This window comes from Octodon degus, unplaced genomic scaffold (assembly GCF_000260255.1).
Source record: "Octodon degus isolate 3935 unplaced genomic scaffold, OctDeg1.0 scaffold00009, whole genome shotgun sequence".
NCBI lineage: Eukaryota > Metazoa > Chordata > Mammalia > Rodentia > Octodontidae > Octodon > Octodon degus.
In genome coordinates this window covers 24178265-24194717 of record NW_004524585.1, presented here as the reverse complement: position 1 = coordinate 24194717, position 16453 = coordinate 24178265, and the positions used below count along the sequence as shown (strand labels likewise).

The 16453-nt window shown below is 41.5% G+C and overlaps 1 protein-coding gene across 1 annotated transcript in view; it reads right to left on the bottom strand.

Annotated features, from left to right (window-relative positions):
- Positions 1-14610, bottom strand: part of St8sia4 (ST8 alpha-N-acetyl-neuraminide alpha-2,8-sialyltransferase 4) — a 92847-nt gene extending 78237 nt beyond the window's left edge. The window contains exons 1-2 of the mRNA XM_004625419.2: positions 14172-14610; positions 7591-7722 (exon numbers count right to left, since the gene is read on the bottom strand). Of these exons, the coding sequence (XP_004625476.1) occupies positions 7591-7722; positions 14172-14284 (245 nt within the window). The 5' untranslated portion in view covers positions 14285-14610. The remainder of the gene's footprint in view (positions 1-7590; positions 7723-14171) is intronic.
- Positions 14611-16453: the final 1843 nt, after the last annotated feature.

Sequence of the window (16453 nt, the reverse complement as noted above, 5' to 3'; positions counted from 1 at the left end):
GGACTTGTAGTGATCCACCGGTTTACAGCCTCCCAAGAGCTGGGAATACAGGCATGTGCCACCAAGCCCAGTCTCAATTGCTGTCTCAGTGCACACCGGGGGTGGAGCCAGCAAGGTAGGCCTGGGATCCAATCCTCAGGCCCCTGTGCCTGCTTGCAGGCACTTTAATCCGCCGAGCTATTTGGCCAACCCTCTTCAAGGGCTTTATATGAGAAATTAATGCTCAGTTGGAACACTTTCATTTTTTAAAAAATTTAAATACAGCCAGACTTGGTCATAGGCAATAGCTTTCTTAAGTGGGATCAAGTAGCTCGTGTGTATGGCTGTATGACACAGAAGTAAAACCACTTGCAATTTGTTTGGTTACCACCTCTTAGATTTATTTTTTTTCACAGAAATTCATTCTATCAAATACCTAATCTGTAAGTTGATCAAAAATTTGAGATGCCATAAGACATAAAAAACATGCATATACTAAATAACTGAATTGTGAAAAATGAGAAAATAGCAGGGTGAGAAACTGATGCACCCTGACAAACGTGGCAAATACACTTGATAAAGCTTCAGTCTGCCATGATGAGGAAGTGGTGTCTTCTACCTAGTAAATCGGCTGCCACTGGATGTGTGTTAGAAAGTGCTCCTATGTTGGCACCTGTTGGTTTTTCCTCTTCACAGGGCCTGAAAGAGGTGAAATCAGGCACAACATAATCAAGCTGCAGACTAAGCTGAAAGGAAATACATCTGCAGCAATGTTTTGTAATCTAAACTGAAGTTTAGTAATTTGAACCTCTTAACTGTTTTTCTTTTACCCAATTAACAATAGATTATAACTGTAAATCAGAATAGGTTTAGCATGAAGAGAGATACTGACTTTTAACATGAGTCTAGAGATTGAAATGGCAAAAGGGTAGCTGTTGAGTTTATGGAAGTAAATGATAACTGAATAATTGGGGGAGCAAAGCCCAAATGTGCTATTATTATTTATTTATATCTGAACCCAACTACAAAATAATAGCTCAGAATCCTGGTAAGGTCTTGAGAAAGTTCTACTGTCATACAGTAATGGACGTGGCCTGTAAAAATTTGCAACAATTTCATCCATAGCTCACCAAACAGGTAAAGAGAACAGTTGACACCAATGTTGAGAATGAATATTATTCCCATTGTGTTTTCATTGCAACTAATGTTGTGTTAGTGAAAATTAAACCCAAGGCCCTTGTGCTGAATAATATCTTCAGCCTTTTGTTAAAACTGTTTATTTCAATACAAGGTCTCAGTCTTGCAGAGTGCCAAGACAGCATGGCATGTGTGTATGCCCATATTTCTGAAGTGACAAAAACAATGTCATTATTATAAAATTTATGATCTCACATATTTTCCTTCTTTTTTATTTTGTTTTTTAGGGAAGGGTCTACAAGGTGTTCAGAGTCTCACTACTAGATCAGGCTCGTACTGATCCGCCTGTTCACAGCATCCTAAGAGGTGGGATTACAGGCACGTGCTACTATACCCAGTCTCAATTGCCATCTCAGCACACCCCAGCGGCACAGCAGGACCGGGGATTGAACACCAGCCCCTGCGCCTGCTTGCAAGTGCTTTAATCTGCGGAGCTATTTGGCCTGCCCTATGGATATTGTTAACTAAGCTTCACCATAAGTGGTAAATTTTTAAAACTAAAAAGAATCATCCTCCTTTTATGACTATCAAAAGAATTCTCCAACTTACACTCATAACCTAGAAAGATGATTGGCAACGAAATCTGTAAGTTAACAAGCTAATATCCTTCTCATTTTCTTTGACTTTGACTAAACCAATTCTAGATTAATGTGTGATCTAATTTTGAAAACCAAATGATTGAAAATTCTGTACAGAGAAGAGATTACCTATTAGCTCTTTGGAAAAAAATATGCATTTAAACATAATTTGTAAAGGAGATTCTGTACAAACACTCTACAAAAAAAAAGAAGAAAAATTATCAGAAATGCTATCATGCACTATGATAGTTTATTTTAGCAATATAGAGATTACATGAGAAGAAAACTACAGTTGCAATCCTCAAGATGAGCTTATGAATTGAAGCAGTAGAGAAGTCTTTCATGATGTCACACTATGCCACTTTTGTGATTCTTTACAAAAGTTAATGATTAGCACCCAAACTGGCAAAACACAGAAATTTTTGCAGCTATTTATCAGCTGTCATTTATTTGTCTGTGGCAAGTTAATATTTTGACATCTAGATTTCAACCAAAACTTCTCATTTCCTGTGCGAACGACAAGGCTGGCTCTGAGGCACGCACTGCACGGCTGTGGCTACCCTCCAACTACACAGTCTCGTCATTTTCCTTTGAGTGCACTTTGAGCAGGTGCTGCCGTTGATCTTCGAGACATGCATTCACGGGGGGTGGCATGTTTGCAAGTCTGAGCTGAATAGATTAGAAGTCTAGATATGGAAGAAAACAGGTAGCCTGGTAACTGAAAAGGAAAAGCCACTAAACCCGTCAACGAAGTCAGCACTTGCGTGACATTCTACTAACTAAAGCAAGAACTTTCCAACTCCTGTGCCTTTTCCGTGCAATAGAAAACAGCCCAAACACCAGAAAGACGTTCTAAATTTCTGAGTATAACTGAACATCTCTATTTTATTCATATTTTGGAAAAGTTCTATACAAAGGGGCCTATGTGACCTGAGGAAAGTTTACAGGTACTCTTTTGGGACCCCTAGAAGAAAATACTGCTTAAAGAGACAAAAAATTATTAAATTTCAGAGAGAACTTCTTCTGTGTTCTTCCAGCAGTGTGTTAAAGGTTTAGTGTTTTTTTAAAGTAATAGTAAAAACAATTTTTAAAGAAATAAAAATGCTAACTCATACTAATTGAAGAGTAAAAGTTTTTCAGTCAAAATTCAAAACAGTTGTTAGATGTACTATTACTTTTTTAAGGGAAAAAAAGAGAACTTGACCGGCTCCAGGACATTATTGTTCTTACACTGAAGAGAAATTTTAGTTTCTATTTTAGGGGTTAAATATAGGTATGGAAAATGTTCTGAGATAAATTTGCTGGCTCTAAGTGGATGAAAGATAGAAAATAATTACCAGTGAGTAATATTGTGATGTAAGTGCTTAATACTCTTTGAAAACAGTAAGGAAAGGTTAGGATTTCTCTCTATCAAGCAGGCTGAAGATATCTTTTAGATAATAGATACCATGAACCATAAAATTCTCTGTGTATTTGCTAAATATAGTTGGTGCTGAGATTATAAATATGTTAGGGAAAGTAAGAGTAGAATTTTAACTTATATATAACAAGCTAAATGCCATTGAGGGCACGTAAGCAGTACATTAAGCATCACCAAAAAAAGAGCACTCATGCTGTTGCTCAGAACGTGACTGACAAAAATTTAACACTGTTTATCAGCAGGGTAAACAAAACTATTTCAGAAATAAGAGCATGGAAAATTGAGTGAAAAACTCAATTTATTATCTGACCTCTAAAGAAAGCTGAATAAACAACAGCTACTATCAATGTACGACAGGTACCCTTCTAACTTTTGGTAATCTGTAATCAAGTTACAACCCAATACTCAAAGCAGGGAGCTGTGTTTCTGTGCATGACTTGGAAGAACAAGAAGGTCTCTCAGAGGTCTGTCACTGCAACTTCTGAAACCTCTGTTGAATGTTAAAGATAACTGAAAAGATTCTGAAAATGTCTTGTTTTCAGTGACACTAAGAATATTAGTCATACAAATTCTTTTCTGTTAAGCCATGCTGGCTTAAACTGGACCGTTGGTTTAGTCTGTTAGGCTGACAGGAATAGATTCTACATGAAACTTTTCAACTGAATTTTCAACTACAACTTCCCTTTCAACAAAACTCGTGGCTTGAAATAGCAGCTGCAGTGGGCCACAAGCCTAGTTTACTAAACATTGTTTTTTCACTTGTAACTAACCTATCACCAGATGCCACTCTTTCTTCTCTGTAGTTTTCCTGTCAATAACAAACACATGTGCTGTAGCAACTAAAATTTAAGCTGAACAGCACCAAATTAATCAGAAATTAATGTGGCACAATGTATCACAAGTTGAAAAGCAAATTAGGTCATAATTTATATATTGTCATCAAATTTTGAAACCTCTACATAGAGACTCCAGACCACCCCTCCCCCAAATCACTGAATCAATCCCTTTGGTAATGACACAAAGAAAAAAAATGTTCTTGTTTTCTTAAGCATTCTGTAAAGAGAAAGAATATGCCAATTTTTATCCTAAAGTCTCTAAAAAAAGAAGCTTTGTTGATTGATTAGAATTTCTGAAGATGTTATAGTTGGTAACATTTTAATATAAAAAGAAAAGCCCTAAATATTCATAGTCAAATCAAAAGATAAAATTATCCAAAATACTTAAAAAATTGTATTGTTCTGTATGCCACAGTTTGCCATCTGAGGCATAGCCCAAATTTGGTAATATTTGCTGAATAATATTGGTTATTCTAGAGCAGAAAACATACTATACATTACATAATCATGCATTTAAATGTTTCACTTTATTTGTATTAAAATATAATATTACAAGAAATGTACTTGCTAATGACACACTGGCTGAACAGTCAAATAGAACTGGGCTTTTATCTAACAAGCCTTCTCTCCCAAAATTGGTCACTTTATAACAAGAAGAGGTGATGTAAATATTGTATATAGACCTTTACCCTAAAGAAAGTCTATGCATGTAGTGGCACGTTCTTTCTGAGAAGTAAGCATAGATAAATTGGCATTTATGTTCAGTTAACTGGCAAAAATCTTAACTGCTTAGGAATTTTGATATATATAAAGTGGTGAAAATATTTTTTAATTATGTGATTAAGCTGTTCTGATGAGAAGCTAAGCTTACACAAAACATCTATGTTTGTGATTTTTTAATTAGTATATGAAAATTAAAAAATAATCCAAATAGGTAAAAAAAAGTCAAGTTGCAAATGTTAGACATGGTCAAATAATCTCTCAGTACAATGTTCACAGATTGATGTAGCACAACATCTAGCACAATAAAAACATGACATCTCTTAGTTTACAATGATAAAAAGTGAACCATTACAATAAGACTAAATATGTACACCTACAGTCAGAAGAACAGCTACAGGGGTCGGGGAGATGGCTCAGTAGGATAAGTGCTTGATTGGCAAACACAGGGATCTGAGTTCAATCCCCGGTTCCACCAAAAAAAAAAAAAAAAAAAAAAAGAACAGCTACAGTATTAATATTTATACAGACATTGGAAGGATTACATACATTAGATGGATGTAACAATTAAACTAGTATCTGCTACTGAGAATTTACATGGTAGAGTTTGGTTTATCAGATATACTTTTTAACATGGCTACATATACTCATTCAAGTATCACAGTTTCTTATTTTACTTTATCTTCTTCCATTACTATCTTTGATCCATGTCACCTAAATTAGATGCTCTCTTTTGCTAAGCCAGCCAATTTGAGGTCCTCTGTGCAGACATGCTGCAAATCCAAGTTTTCTTTTGGATCATCCATATTTCTAACTTTCTAATCTACCCCCAATATGAATCCTTAAACTAAATCACATTTGGATGTAGGATGCCACAGGACATCATTCCTTATGATGATCTCATTTCTTATAGGGTTTCTAAACTTCATTGTGGGCTGAGAGAGGAAAACACAGGTATGGGGGGAGCACACAGTCCCTGGTGTGTAACTCAGCCTGGAGAGAGAGACAACACTCCTCCTGGCTTCTGCCCACTACCTATCAGGGAGAACGCAGGTCCAAATTGTCATCTTTACATTCCTGGAGACATTTGAAAACCCATACTTCTAGAAAATTTCTTGATTTTTTAAAATGTCAATATTTAAAATATTTGTTTCATTCAGTTTAAATGGAGTATGCTTTTCAACCCATATTCTATCCAGAAGAAACCAAATTATAGGTCATCAGACTCTACAGATCTCCTCATTCTTGTCTTAGGCCCACAAATATGAAAAGCTTTTCCTTAAATGATAAGCACTCAATATATCAAACTGATACGATTTCTGTTTCCAATTCCTATCTCTTCCAGAAGTTTAATAGGAAGTGGTCTAACTGTGCCTGTCTTTCTTTGACGTCCACCTCTTTAATTTCAAATAATTTCATCTTTCCCTAAGTGCCTTTGCCAGAACGAATTGTTGTGCGTACTCTAAGAGTCAGTGTCAGGCTTTCTTCTTCTGGGTTGCTTACAACTGTGTGTGGGCATGATGGAAGCAGTAGGTATACAGAAACCCAGGCAAGCTGATCAGCCTGGGTTTAATCAAGCTTTCAATCAGTGAGATACTCTTACAAAATATTTGTCAATATCAGCCATTGAATAATTTTCACTTCTCCATATCAGAAAAATGTAGTGATTTCATTAGATAAAAGACAAAGGCAGGGCCAGAGAGATAGCTAGGGCCAGGAAGATAGCTCAGGAGGGTAAGTGCTTGCCTGGTAAGCACAAGGGCCTGAGTTCAATCCCCGGTTCTGCTAAAAAAAAAAAAAAAAAAGTCGAAGGCAACAATATGTAAATAACAACCATTGGTGAATTCCTACCACCTTGTTTTCTTGAAATTCTGTACTGCTTCTAATGCTTTATCTATTTTTCAATCTTCTTAAAATGAAAAAGACTCTTGAAATTTTACAGTTGTTTTACCAAAATAATATTATAAAAGCACGTCAACCAACGCAACTATGTAATGCCACTGTAGACAAAAATTCACCCGCTCATTTCTTCTCATTTAAAACGCTCCTTCTCATACTTAGTAATACTAAGTGTTATTTCAAGGATTTCTTTCTGCCTAAATGCCTTGTCTAATAATTAAACTAGTATTCTAGCAAGATTATTTCCTCACTTTTACCCATTTTTCACATGAACTGATGTAACCACACAGGATAAATGAAATGTATTCATAATCACCACAAAAATATGTATTGGGTAGTTTTTAAGTGAAACAACATAAGATCTGAATAAAGCATCAAGGAAGAATTCAAGTCTAATTCTAAAAATATTTCCATTATAAATACTAGTGTAAAGTTATATAAATATTAGTATTTTGTTGAATATTTTATTAGCATAAATACCATACATTCATTTTTTAATCATTTATTTATTTGATACAGCGTCTCACTACACAGCTCAGACTCAAGGTGATCCTCCTGTCCCAGCCTTCCTAGTGCGAGGATTACAGGTGTGCACCACCACGCCCAGTTTCAGTGGCCTGCACGGTGCACATGGGTCTCAGGGCCAGCACAGCATATGGTACCAGGGATCAAACTTGGGTCTTTGAGCTTGCCAGGCAGGCATTTAGACCTCTGAACCAGCTGCTCAGCTCAAAAACTGCTTACTCAAATCTATGCATTGTTCATTATATTCTGTACTATGTAATCATTTCATTTATATGGTTTCACATTGTTTGGTGAGCAGCACGTAACGGAGCTGGTTTGCTCTTTCACTAAAATATTCACACTTAACCTATAAATCAGACATTCAATATAAGTTTTCAAGCCCAACATATTTGAGAACATGATGTGAAATTTATTATGTCTTAATAAAGAAACTCACCTTATCTCCAAGACCAAAGAGGAATTGATCTTCCATCCTTCTACAGAGTGCTGGAAGATTGACGAGCCCGCCTTTCGAATAATTTTATCAGAACTATTGACAAGTGATCGGCTCAAACACAATTCACCATCTCTGGAACAAAATAAAAATGCCAGCTTTGTGAAAAGAAGGAGCATTTTCATTATACAATATATAATATGATTTATATCATGGATGAATAAATTTCCACAGGTTGGAAAAGTACAAGAATAATGAAAGGTGTTGTAAGAATTAAGTGCATGTGGCTTTGTTGCAAAACCCTACATAAATTTATTTATTTATTTCTTTATCTTTAATTTTATGCATTTCATAAGACAGGGTCTTGCTACATAACTCAGACTTGTAGTGATCCTCCTGTCTCAGCCTCTCCAGAGCTGGGACAACAGGTGAGCACCACCACCTCTGGTTCAGGGGGCCAGGTTGGGAGAGCCAGGACAGGGTCGGCACAGCATGCGCTATCCTGGGTCCTTGTGCTTGCCAAACAGGCGCTTAGACTGCTGAGCTATCTCTCTGGCCCCTGCATTCATTTTTTTTTTGTGGAACCGGGGATTGAACTCAGGCCCTTCTGCTTGCCAGGGAAGCACTTATTCCACTGAGCCATCTCCCTGGACCCACTGCATTCATTTTTAACCTGAATTGTTTTCACATAAAAGAAAAACAAAGACCTCTTTGGAATTAAAGAAAACTAACAGAAGTCTCATCAAAGCTGTTTCCTACTGCTCCCCCAACTGACTTTCTTACACAATAGACAGGATGTTTGGTAAAGTATTCAACGTGTCTGTAATTGTGATCTCAAAGGTTAATTTTGCTTTCAAAGAAGACATTTAAAAACGATGTCAAGAGCTTTTGTTTCAGAGTAAGGCTTCAGAGCGGCTGTGCGTGCAAGTAGGAAGCCTTGTGCTTTTAGACAATGTCTTTCTGGACCACAGTGGCTTTGCCGTAACCTTGAAATCCCACCCTCTTTCAGCCAACAGCAGGAGGCTAGCAGACCATGTGTCATTGGTACTACTGCAGGGTGGAAGGACTGATCATTTTGAGGGACATCTATGATGTCATTTATTCCAGAAAGCTCCACAATGCATTACTCAAAGGACTATTTTCTTGTTTCCTTGCAGATGAATCTGATTCAGATTCAGAGTGAAAAAGTACAGTACTTTTATAGTACAGAAACAAAAAACATAGGCCTCTCAGCATATGCATTTATTTCTTTACATATCACCACTTAATTTTTGAATCTCAAAAGCATAGTAAAAAAGTAACATGACTACTTGTTCAATCACAAATTCTAAATCTGTGCTCTTTATGTAGGCTTTTCTCGCCTACTATCAATGGAACCTTCTCTTGTGTAGCAGCTGTTGAATGAATTCTGTAATTGAAGCCTTATACTTTGGTATTTTGGTTTGCATTCTTTTTTAAACATGTAGCTTAAATCTGAAGCAGCTCAAAGCATCATATGAAACCATGCCTTGTAAAATTTAGAACTCCATAAAAGTAATGCTTTAAACAATCTTACTGGTGAAAATGATGTATTTGCATGACTGTGTGCAGCTAATAATAATAATAATTTTATAGAGGTAATTAGGATAGAAGAAAGTATAGGGCATTTTTTCCTGTTCAGTGGCCATAAGTCAGTATTCATATCACACATTAATGATAATATTTACTTGTTAACTAAAATATGGATAAACATAAAAGTCAACTCTGACACTGTATATTGTGTACCTTTAAGAGTCCAGACAAAGCTGGATTCTCTGGTCAGACTTCAACTCCAGCTCCTGGAAAGTTGAGCAAGAGTACCGTCTTGAGTGCAAACCCAACCTGGATTACATGGTGATTAAAAGTGAGTTCAAAGGCAGTGGACTACATTGCAAAACCCTGGGGGGGGCACTAAAAAGCAAAACAACAACAGAACCAGCAGGCACCATTATTTTTCTACTTTTCACCATTAATAACTAGTCAGTCAATAACACCATTTTCTTCCATAAATTACTGTTATTATATATCACAAATAAATCCTCATAAAGATAAAAATGTATACACAGGTATATCTTTCCTTTAATCTGTAGAAGATTGTTTCACTGACCTCTGGGTATATTTTTACCTGCTCGGTGACTGCTGTGACCTAGTAGGTTGCATTGGAATCTTTGTACATTGCCCAAAAGCGATTTTTAAACATTATAACCATTTTATATGAATACAGTGCTAAGATGTTACTCTTGTATGATTATGTTTTATTGAAGTCATGATTAGACAAATACATGGCTTTTATCACTGGAAAGAACTCTGAATGGAAGTACCTACAAGTAGTCACATTCCTCCTTTAGAGCCAATGGAACTCATGAGTAAGAACCCCAAGTTTAGGGCATTCTGGAGAATTTGTATAAAGTTAAATATGTCTCAAGGGCTTTTCCACATGTGACCTTTGTACCATTTCTGTCTTAGGAAAAAGTTGCTTCCCATGAATGCAAGGCATGAAGGATGTTGCCACCCCTGCTTTTGCTCATTACAGCTGGGATGTGACTTTTGAACAGCTGCACTGAAAACATTTTTTTTTTTTGCATCAAGATAAGCATGAAAATATTTAATGTGTACTTTTAAAGGAAAAATCACAAAACTCATCAAAGAAGCCAGTCAACATAAGGCAAATATAGCAGAGTAATCTTGTGTCTACACAACCATGGAAAACGCAGGCATAAGGTCATCTATGACAAACCAGTGAGCAGAATTAGTGCTTAGGATTCTTGTGTGGTATGAACAGTGCTTTTATGTTTCATGTGAGCTTCCTGGCTTCGCACAATTTATCCTGTTAGCTCTGCAGTACATAACAAATATGATTGATTTCAGTTCTGGAAAAGGGTCCCCAAAGCTCTGCATTCAACTCCACGTTTACTCTTCCAGCCTCAGCTTTGGAATGAATATGTTCCCTTTGGACTAAGTGAAACTTCCTCCTTAATTTAAAAACTTGAAAGTGATTTAAAAGAAAAGAATTGCTTGAAAACAAACAGAAGGCAATTTTGTGTTTTTATTCCCATGTCTCAAACTACTCAAAATAAAGATGAGATGTTCTACCTTAACTTATCGCTCATAGCTTTCTGTAGAATTGAAAATATAATAAGCGAAGTAAAGTGCCAGTTCTGGAAATCTTGACTTCCAAAAGTGTGCTCAGCCCTGAGCAACCTGAAACTAGGCTGGTGTTAGAAACAGCCTAAATGGGACATGAGGGCTCCACACCACTTCCAATCTTACCATCGATTTCAGAACTCATACTGCACATCAGTTAGCAACCTAAGGCAAAGGAAGCCATCTTTTACCTTCCATGGATGTCTCTAGATGATAAGAAGAGTAAGTCTCAGTCTCATTTTTCATCAACCAGGAAATAATGTGTAGCAAGTCCAAGAAAAGTAATGATCAGAACTATCTGTGACAGCAAAGTTTTTGTATTTTCAAATATTGTATTTCGCTAAATGTGCATACCTACATATTTTTTCTGTGGAAGGTTTTTTGCCTTGTTTTGCTTTTGTTTTTTAGAGACAGGCTTTGTCCTGTATTCCAGTTGGCCTCAAACTTGCCTTGATATCGCCTCAGCCTTCAGAGTCCTGGGATACCATGCCTGGCTCTACCCAAGTCTTGAAAATCTTTACCAAAAATTCTTCAAAGTGCAGGGAGAGCCAATTAATTACAGCCCCACTGTGAGGCCCATTAAGAAAACAAACAAACAAAGTCAAGAACAAATCCCTGAATATTAGCAATGCCTTTTGGGTTAAATTTCATTAACTGAGTAATCATAAGAACCGATTAAGAAATGTGGAAGAAAATAGCATTTTTAGGTGTTCCATCATTACTTGACCAACTGGAATAATCCCTGTTTCCTTTTAAACGTGCTGCTTGCGTTCCACTGGAAGTATGAGAAGGCGGCCTGCAGTGGAAAAGCTGGGCTGCTCTTCCTTCTCCTCTGTGTACCACAAGGGTGTGCAAGAAGAGTACTGCTACTTTCACTCTAGCCTACACCTGAAGCTTCAAAGTATAAGAGGTGTTGAAAAGACAAAAAGAGCGCATGCCTATTGATAAACAAATACGCAGGCAGGAAAACTAAATAGGAATTTAGAGGAATATTGTAAGACTAAAGGTCTATGCGAGGCCTGGCGCAGAAACTCCAGGCCACCCACAAGGAGCGCAGTGCCCCCCAAAGGCCAGAGACTGCCTCTGTTACTTCCCTTGTAAATGCCTGGACCAAACCTCCCCTCTAATTCAAGTCATTTTAAATCGGCCTCTCCACGTGGCTGGGGTGGAAAGCGAGTCAATAGGATGATTAGTTTGATCACTCAACTCCTCCACTACTGGGGAGGTAAAATCAGGCGTTGGGATCCCAAGCTTTTCCACTGAACATCTCATCGCGGAAGAGAAGAGGACGTGTGCTCAGGACTGGCACTGTCCTCCTCCACCTCTCCGCAAACAGCGCCAGCCCTGAGGTCCGCGCCACAGCCGGGACGCCAGGGACACGTGCGTGACCGGGATGCCCGCCGCCGGCTGGCCTGGGCCCGCAGCAGCGCTACCGCGGGTTTTAATCAAGGAAGAGGCGCTGCGTTGGGGGGAGAGCAGGGAGAGCGATTTGTTTGTTTTAAAGGAAGGGGGCCGATCCCTGCACAGTCTTGCTCCATCGGCCTCGCCGCCCACAGCCCTGTGGGAGGAGGGGCAGGCCCGGAGCACCTCTCTGCGGGTGGGGTTAACTCGCACGCTCCCTACTGGGGCAACCGCGGGGGCTCAGCTCGCCAAGGGTTCCAGAGGACGCCCAGCCCCACCGGCTGCTGCCGCGCCGCCCCTTCCTCCCGGGCGCGTGGGCCGAGCCTACCCAGGAAAGGTCCCGAGGACCCGCGGCTGCTGCTACCCGGGATGGGGCCGGCGGGCATCGGCCAGCTAGGGCGCTTGGGCTGCGTCAGCCCCACCCCGCCCACCCGCCTCAGACCCGGAGCGTCCCGGCCCGGCTCTGGCGCTTTGTCTGGGCGCAGGCTTTCCCCGAGACCACGGCGCGCGGGGAACAAAGAGCCTCGACCCTCACGCCCGTCCTCGTCCCACCCGAGCCCGCGCGGGCTGGCGCCTCCCGAGCACCCCTTTGTCTGCCTGACCCGCGCAGGTCTGCGGGCGCTGCTTACACCCCCGCCCCAGTCCGCCTCGGACAATTCACAGGACCGATTCTCAACCCGCCCACTTCTGTGTAAACGACCTCATGGCGTTCTTTTATGCTTTTCTTCTTTTCAAGAATAGACCCTGAAACAGATTTGTTGATGCATGACGACCATTCAGTCCGTTCCTTGTTTGCTTTTCATTCTCTGCCGTTCCCTCCTGGCTGTACCGCGGTTACCCTGGCTTTCTCCAGAGCAGCAGTTCCCTCTGTGAAGACGAACCTGCCCTTTTGCTCACTTAAGAGCTCATTACTTAGGGAGGAGCAGGAATATTAAGAAACGGACTCCATGAAGTTTAAGAACGGATATTTTAGCAGTTCCAACACACACACACACACACACACACACACACACACGCACGCACGCACACACACACACACACACACACAATGGCAAAGTCCCTTCGTTTTAATCAGTGTCAGAGAAAATAAAACCCAGAAGGGCACCTCTGTTGGCGTTTCCGCCAGCGGACGTCTCCCAAGCAGGGAGGATTTCCGAAACAGGACTTTGAACAGAGTTGACAACCCCGTTCACATCCTCGGAAAAAGCTTCCAAGGTCTGTCAGGCACCAAAGTTGCAGCACCCCCTGAGCAAACTTCAAAGGCTGGGCGGCTGAGGGGAGGGAGGAAGGAAGTGCGGTATTTAGAGAACACACTAGGGCGGGGGAGATTCTGAACTCATCTAGACAAACTAAAGAAATAGCAACAGTACAGTTGGTGAAGATACAGTAGTCCAGCTTCTTTCTAAAACTAGGATAAACTAAATTTATCCCTGGACCAGCAAATAAAGAATTATCCTTGGTGGTGGTACTAGTACGTCTAATTCAAATGAAAATAAACAGATCTACCCAAGGCCAGACAGAAGCAAACAACCAAAAAAGTAGAGAAACAGAGGTCACCAATTTCCTTCTGTGTGGGATTTAACTTTAATCTTTCAGGAAACCAGCTTCCCTCCTTTCTTCCCATCATTGCAGGACACAGAAAAAAAGGAAGAACACCGTTTGGTGAACAGAGACTGAGTTCTGCCCACGTATTTAAAGGACAAGGGCAAACGTTCTTTGTTGACACTTGTGCAATGACTTCTCCGGGGTGAGGTACCCGGTGTCAATACAAGACAACTGTCACCACCACCCCTGCACCCTGGACTGGGCAAGTTGAACTCGCGTGGAGAAACACACGGGCACACGTACACACACATACTCACACCTCAACAACAGCCTTTGTTACTTAATTCACAAGAATCGCTACCGAGAGCTGAGCTTCAGCGCGCACACATAGTATCCCAACCATAGCTCAACGCGATACACACATTGCATCTACGGCTTGACTTCTGGTCCTAACCCGAAATGGAGCTTTCATTTACCCGATGAGTTGCGTCCCCTGGTGCTCCTCAGTTCTTGCTATTTCTTTTGTCTTATAAAAGATCAGGAGCAGACTTATAGTGCAGATAGTCCACCTCTTCCTAATAGAGCGCATCTTGGGTGCCCAGGAAAGTCCGGGGTGCTCCGCCTCCCGCACCTTCTCCGGATATAAAGGCTCCGTTTTGGGGCAAGAGTCGGGGAGGGAAGTGGATCTGAAAAATGCGAGGAGAGTGTGGAGCCGGGATCCCCGGATCGGGTCCCTGGGGTCCGCCGCGGAGGCCACGGTCCCGGGGCTCCTGCGCTGCCCAGCGCCCGGCGTGCAGTTCGCGCCAGCCCTGCCGGGTCGCACGCGCAGCCTTCCCCAGGCTCAGGATCCTTTTGCGAGGTGACACCTTGTGCTTCGGAGGTGGCGGCCGCTTCTGCAGCTGGGTTCGGGGGCGTAGCTGGCCCTTCCCTCTTGCAAGCAGGGAAATGATGAGCAAAGCCAGCCAATCACCGGGTGGAGGAGGCGGAGGCTGCTGTTGCCTCGCGTTGCTCGCGGCTGCTCGCAGAGTAACGTCGCCGGCTCAGTGTGCACTGGGCCAGGGAGGAAGCTCGCGGTCGGGTGCGCGCGCGTTCACGCACACACACACACACACACACACACACACACACACACACACACACCATCTCCTAGGACACCAAAGAACCCGCTCTGTGCACCCGGGAGTGCCAAGATAGTCTGTGGGCATCGGTTTGGAGCATACACGTAGGCTGGGAAAACATCGCAGACGCGTCCTGTGGGAGGAATGCTGCTTTAGATGGAGCTGGGGCTTACAAGAGGGACAGCTTTCTCCGAGTGTCTTTCGCTAAACATCCAAAGGCGCACTGGCGAATACACGCCCTCCAGGGAGAGTGAAACGGAGCGGGGAAGGGGGAGGGCCGGGAAACCTTAATATTCCCTGCTTAGCTCAATTGCGAAAGTACAGATGCATGCACGAGCCAATTAGCAGATCGCTTATTCACAGTGAACGGTAGATGACGACCCCTGCTCAAGATCCTGCAGGGAACAAGTGATGACAGAGTTGTCCTTAAGAACTTTAGGGATATTTAAGTGACTCATTGTCATTTGGAAACTCCTCACGAAGAAGTCAAGGAAACTTTAATAGCATTTAAAATAAACTTCACTCAGGAGAAACAGGATTCTGAAGGGGGAAACATCAATACCTACGTACCTACCGCAGACCGCTCTTAAATCCAAGCAAACCCACCAGCGTGTTAATCCAGCCCGGAAAGAAGCCAGGAAGGCAAGAAGGAAGGGCAGTTTTTTTCTCGGAAAGTTACACTGATGGTTCACCTTAGCCTCTTCTTTCTTTCTCTCTGCCCCCTCCTACCATACTGTATGGCATGGCTGAGGCACTTTTCCGGTTCTGTGTCCAAATTTTCAGGGCCAACACCTAGCCACTGAGTTTCCCGGCTTCACCACTTAGGTCAAAGAACACCTCGCCATGAAGTTGGGGCTCTGCAGGTACCAAAGGCAGGATTCCTCCTGTCCTGTGGGTTGTTCAGGTCCCAAGATCTCAAATTCCACATCCTTTCAAGCTGAAGGGAGTCAGCCATTGTTGCCTGTTGGAACTAACAGATTTCCTGGCCCAAAATGGTGAGGCATATCATCCCAGGTCCTCAGGAGCCCAGAGAAGAAACTCTATAATTCTTCACAGACAGCTTAAAATAAGAACAGATTGTGCCCTTGTTTAAGAATCAGAGACCACAGAGTGAGGGGTGGTAGCTCAACGGAATCAGGGTACAGTGATGGCCTAGCATGCAGGAGGGGAGCCTTGGGTTCCAACTGAGCACCGTGTACTCCTCAAATGTAGGAGGGCTGGCCATTCTTCATCTAGGGCACAGGAAGCTAAGATCCTCTGAGTTCTCAGAGTTTTGTCTTTGCAGCAGAGCAAGATAAGGGGCTGGATCCAAATGCTCCAAGGAGCAAGTCATTATGAGTCTTTATTGACACTACAACTGGCCCTCAGGGAGCCTTTCAGAGTTTATTGATGTCTGAGCAAATCCTGCTTGCATTAATGCGTTTCTGTTACAGTGACTCTCCAATTAGCAGTAACTGCAAGAATAAAATAGCTTCTTAAGTTGGAGGGCTGGAAATTAGAGGGTGGGTGAATCATGATAAAAAATGTTGAATTCTCTAGGATTAAATTTTGGTCATGGAACAGTAAATACATATTTTTTTATTTTAAGTAAAACACAACTCTTTCTCGGTATGGAGAGATGTGCATCACTTAATTAAATT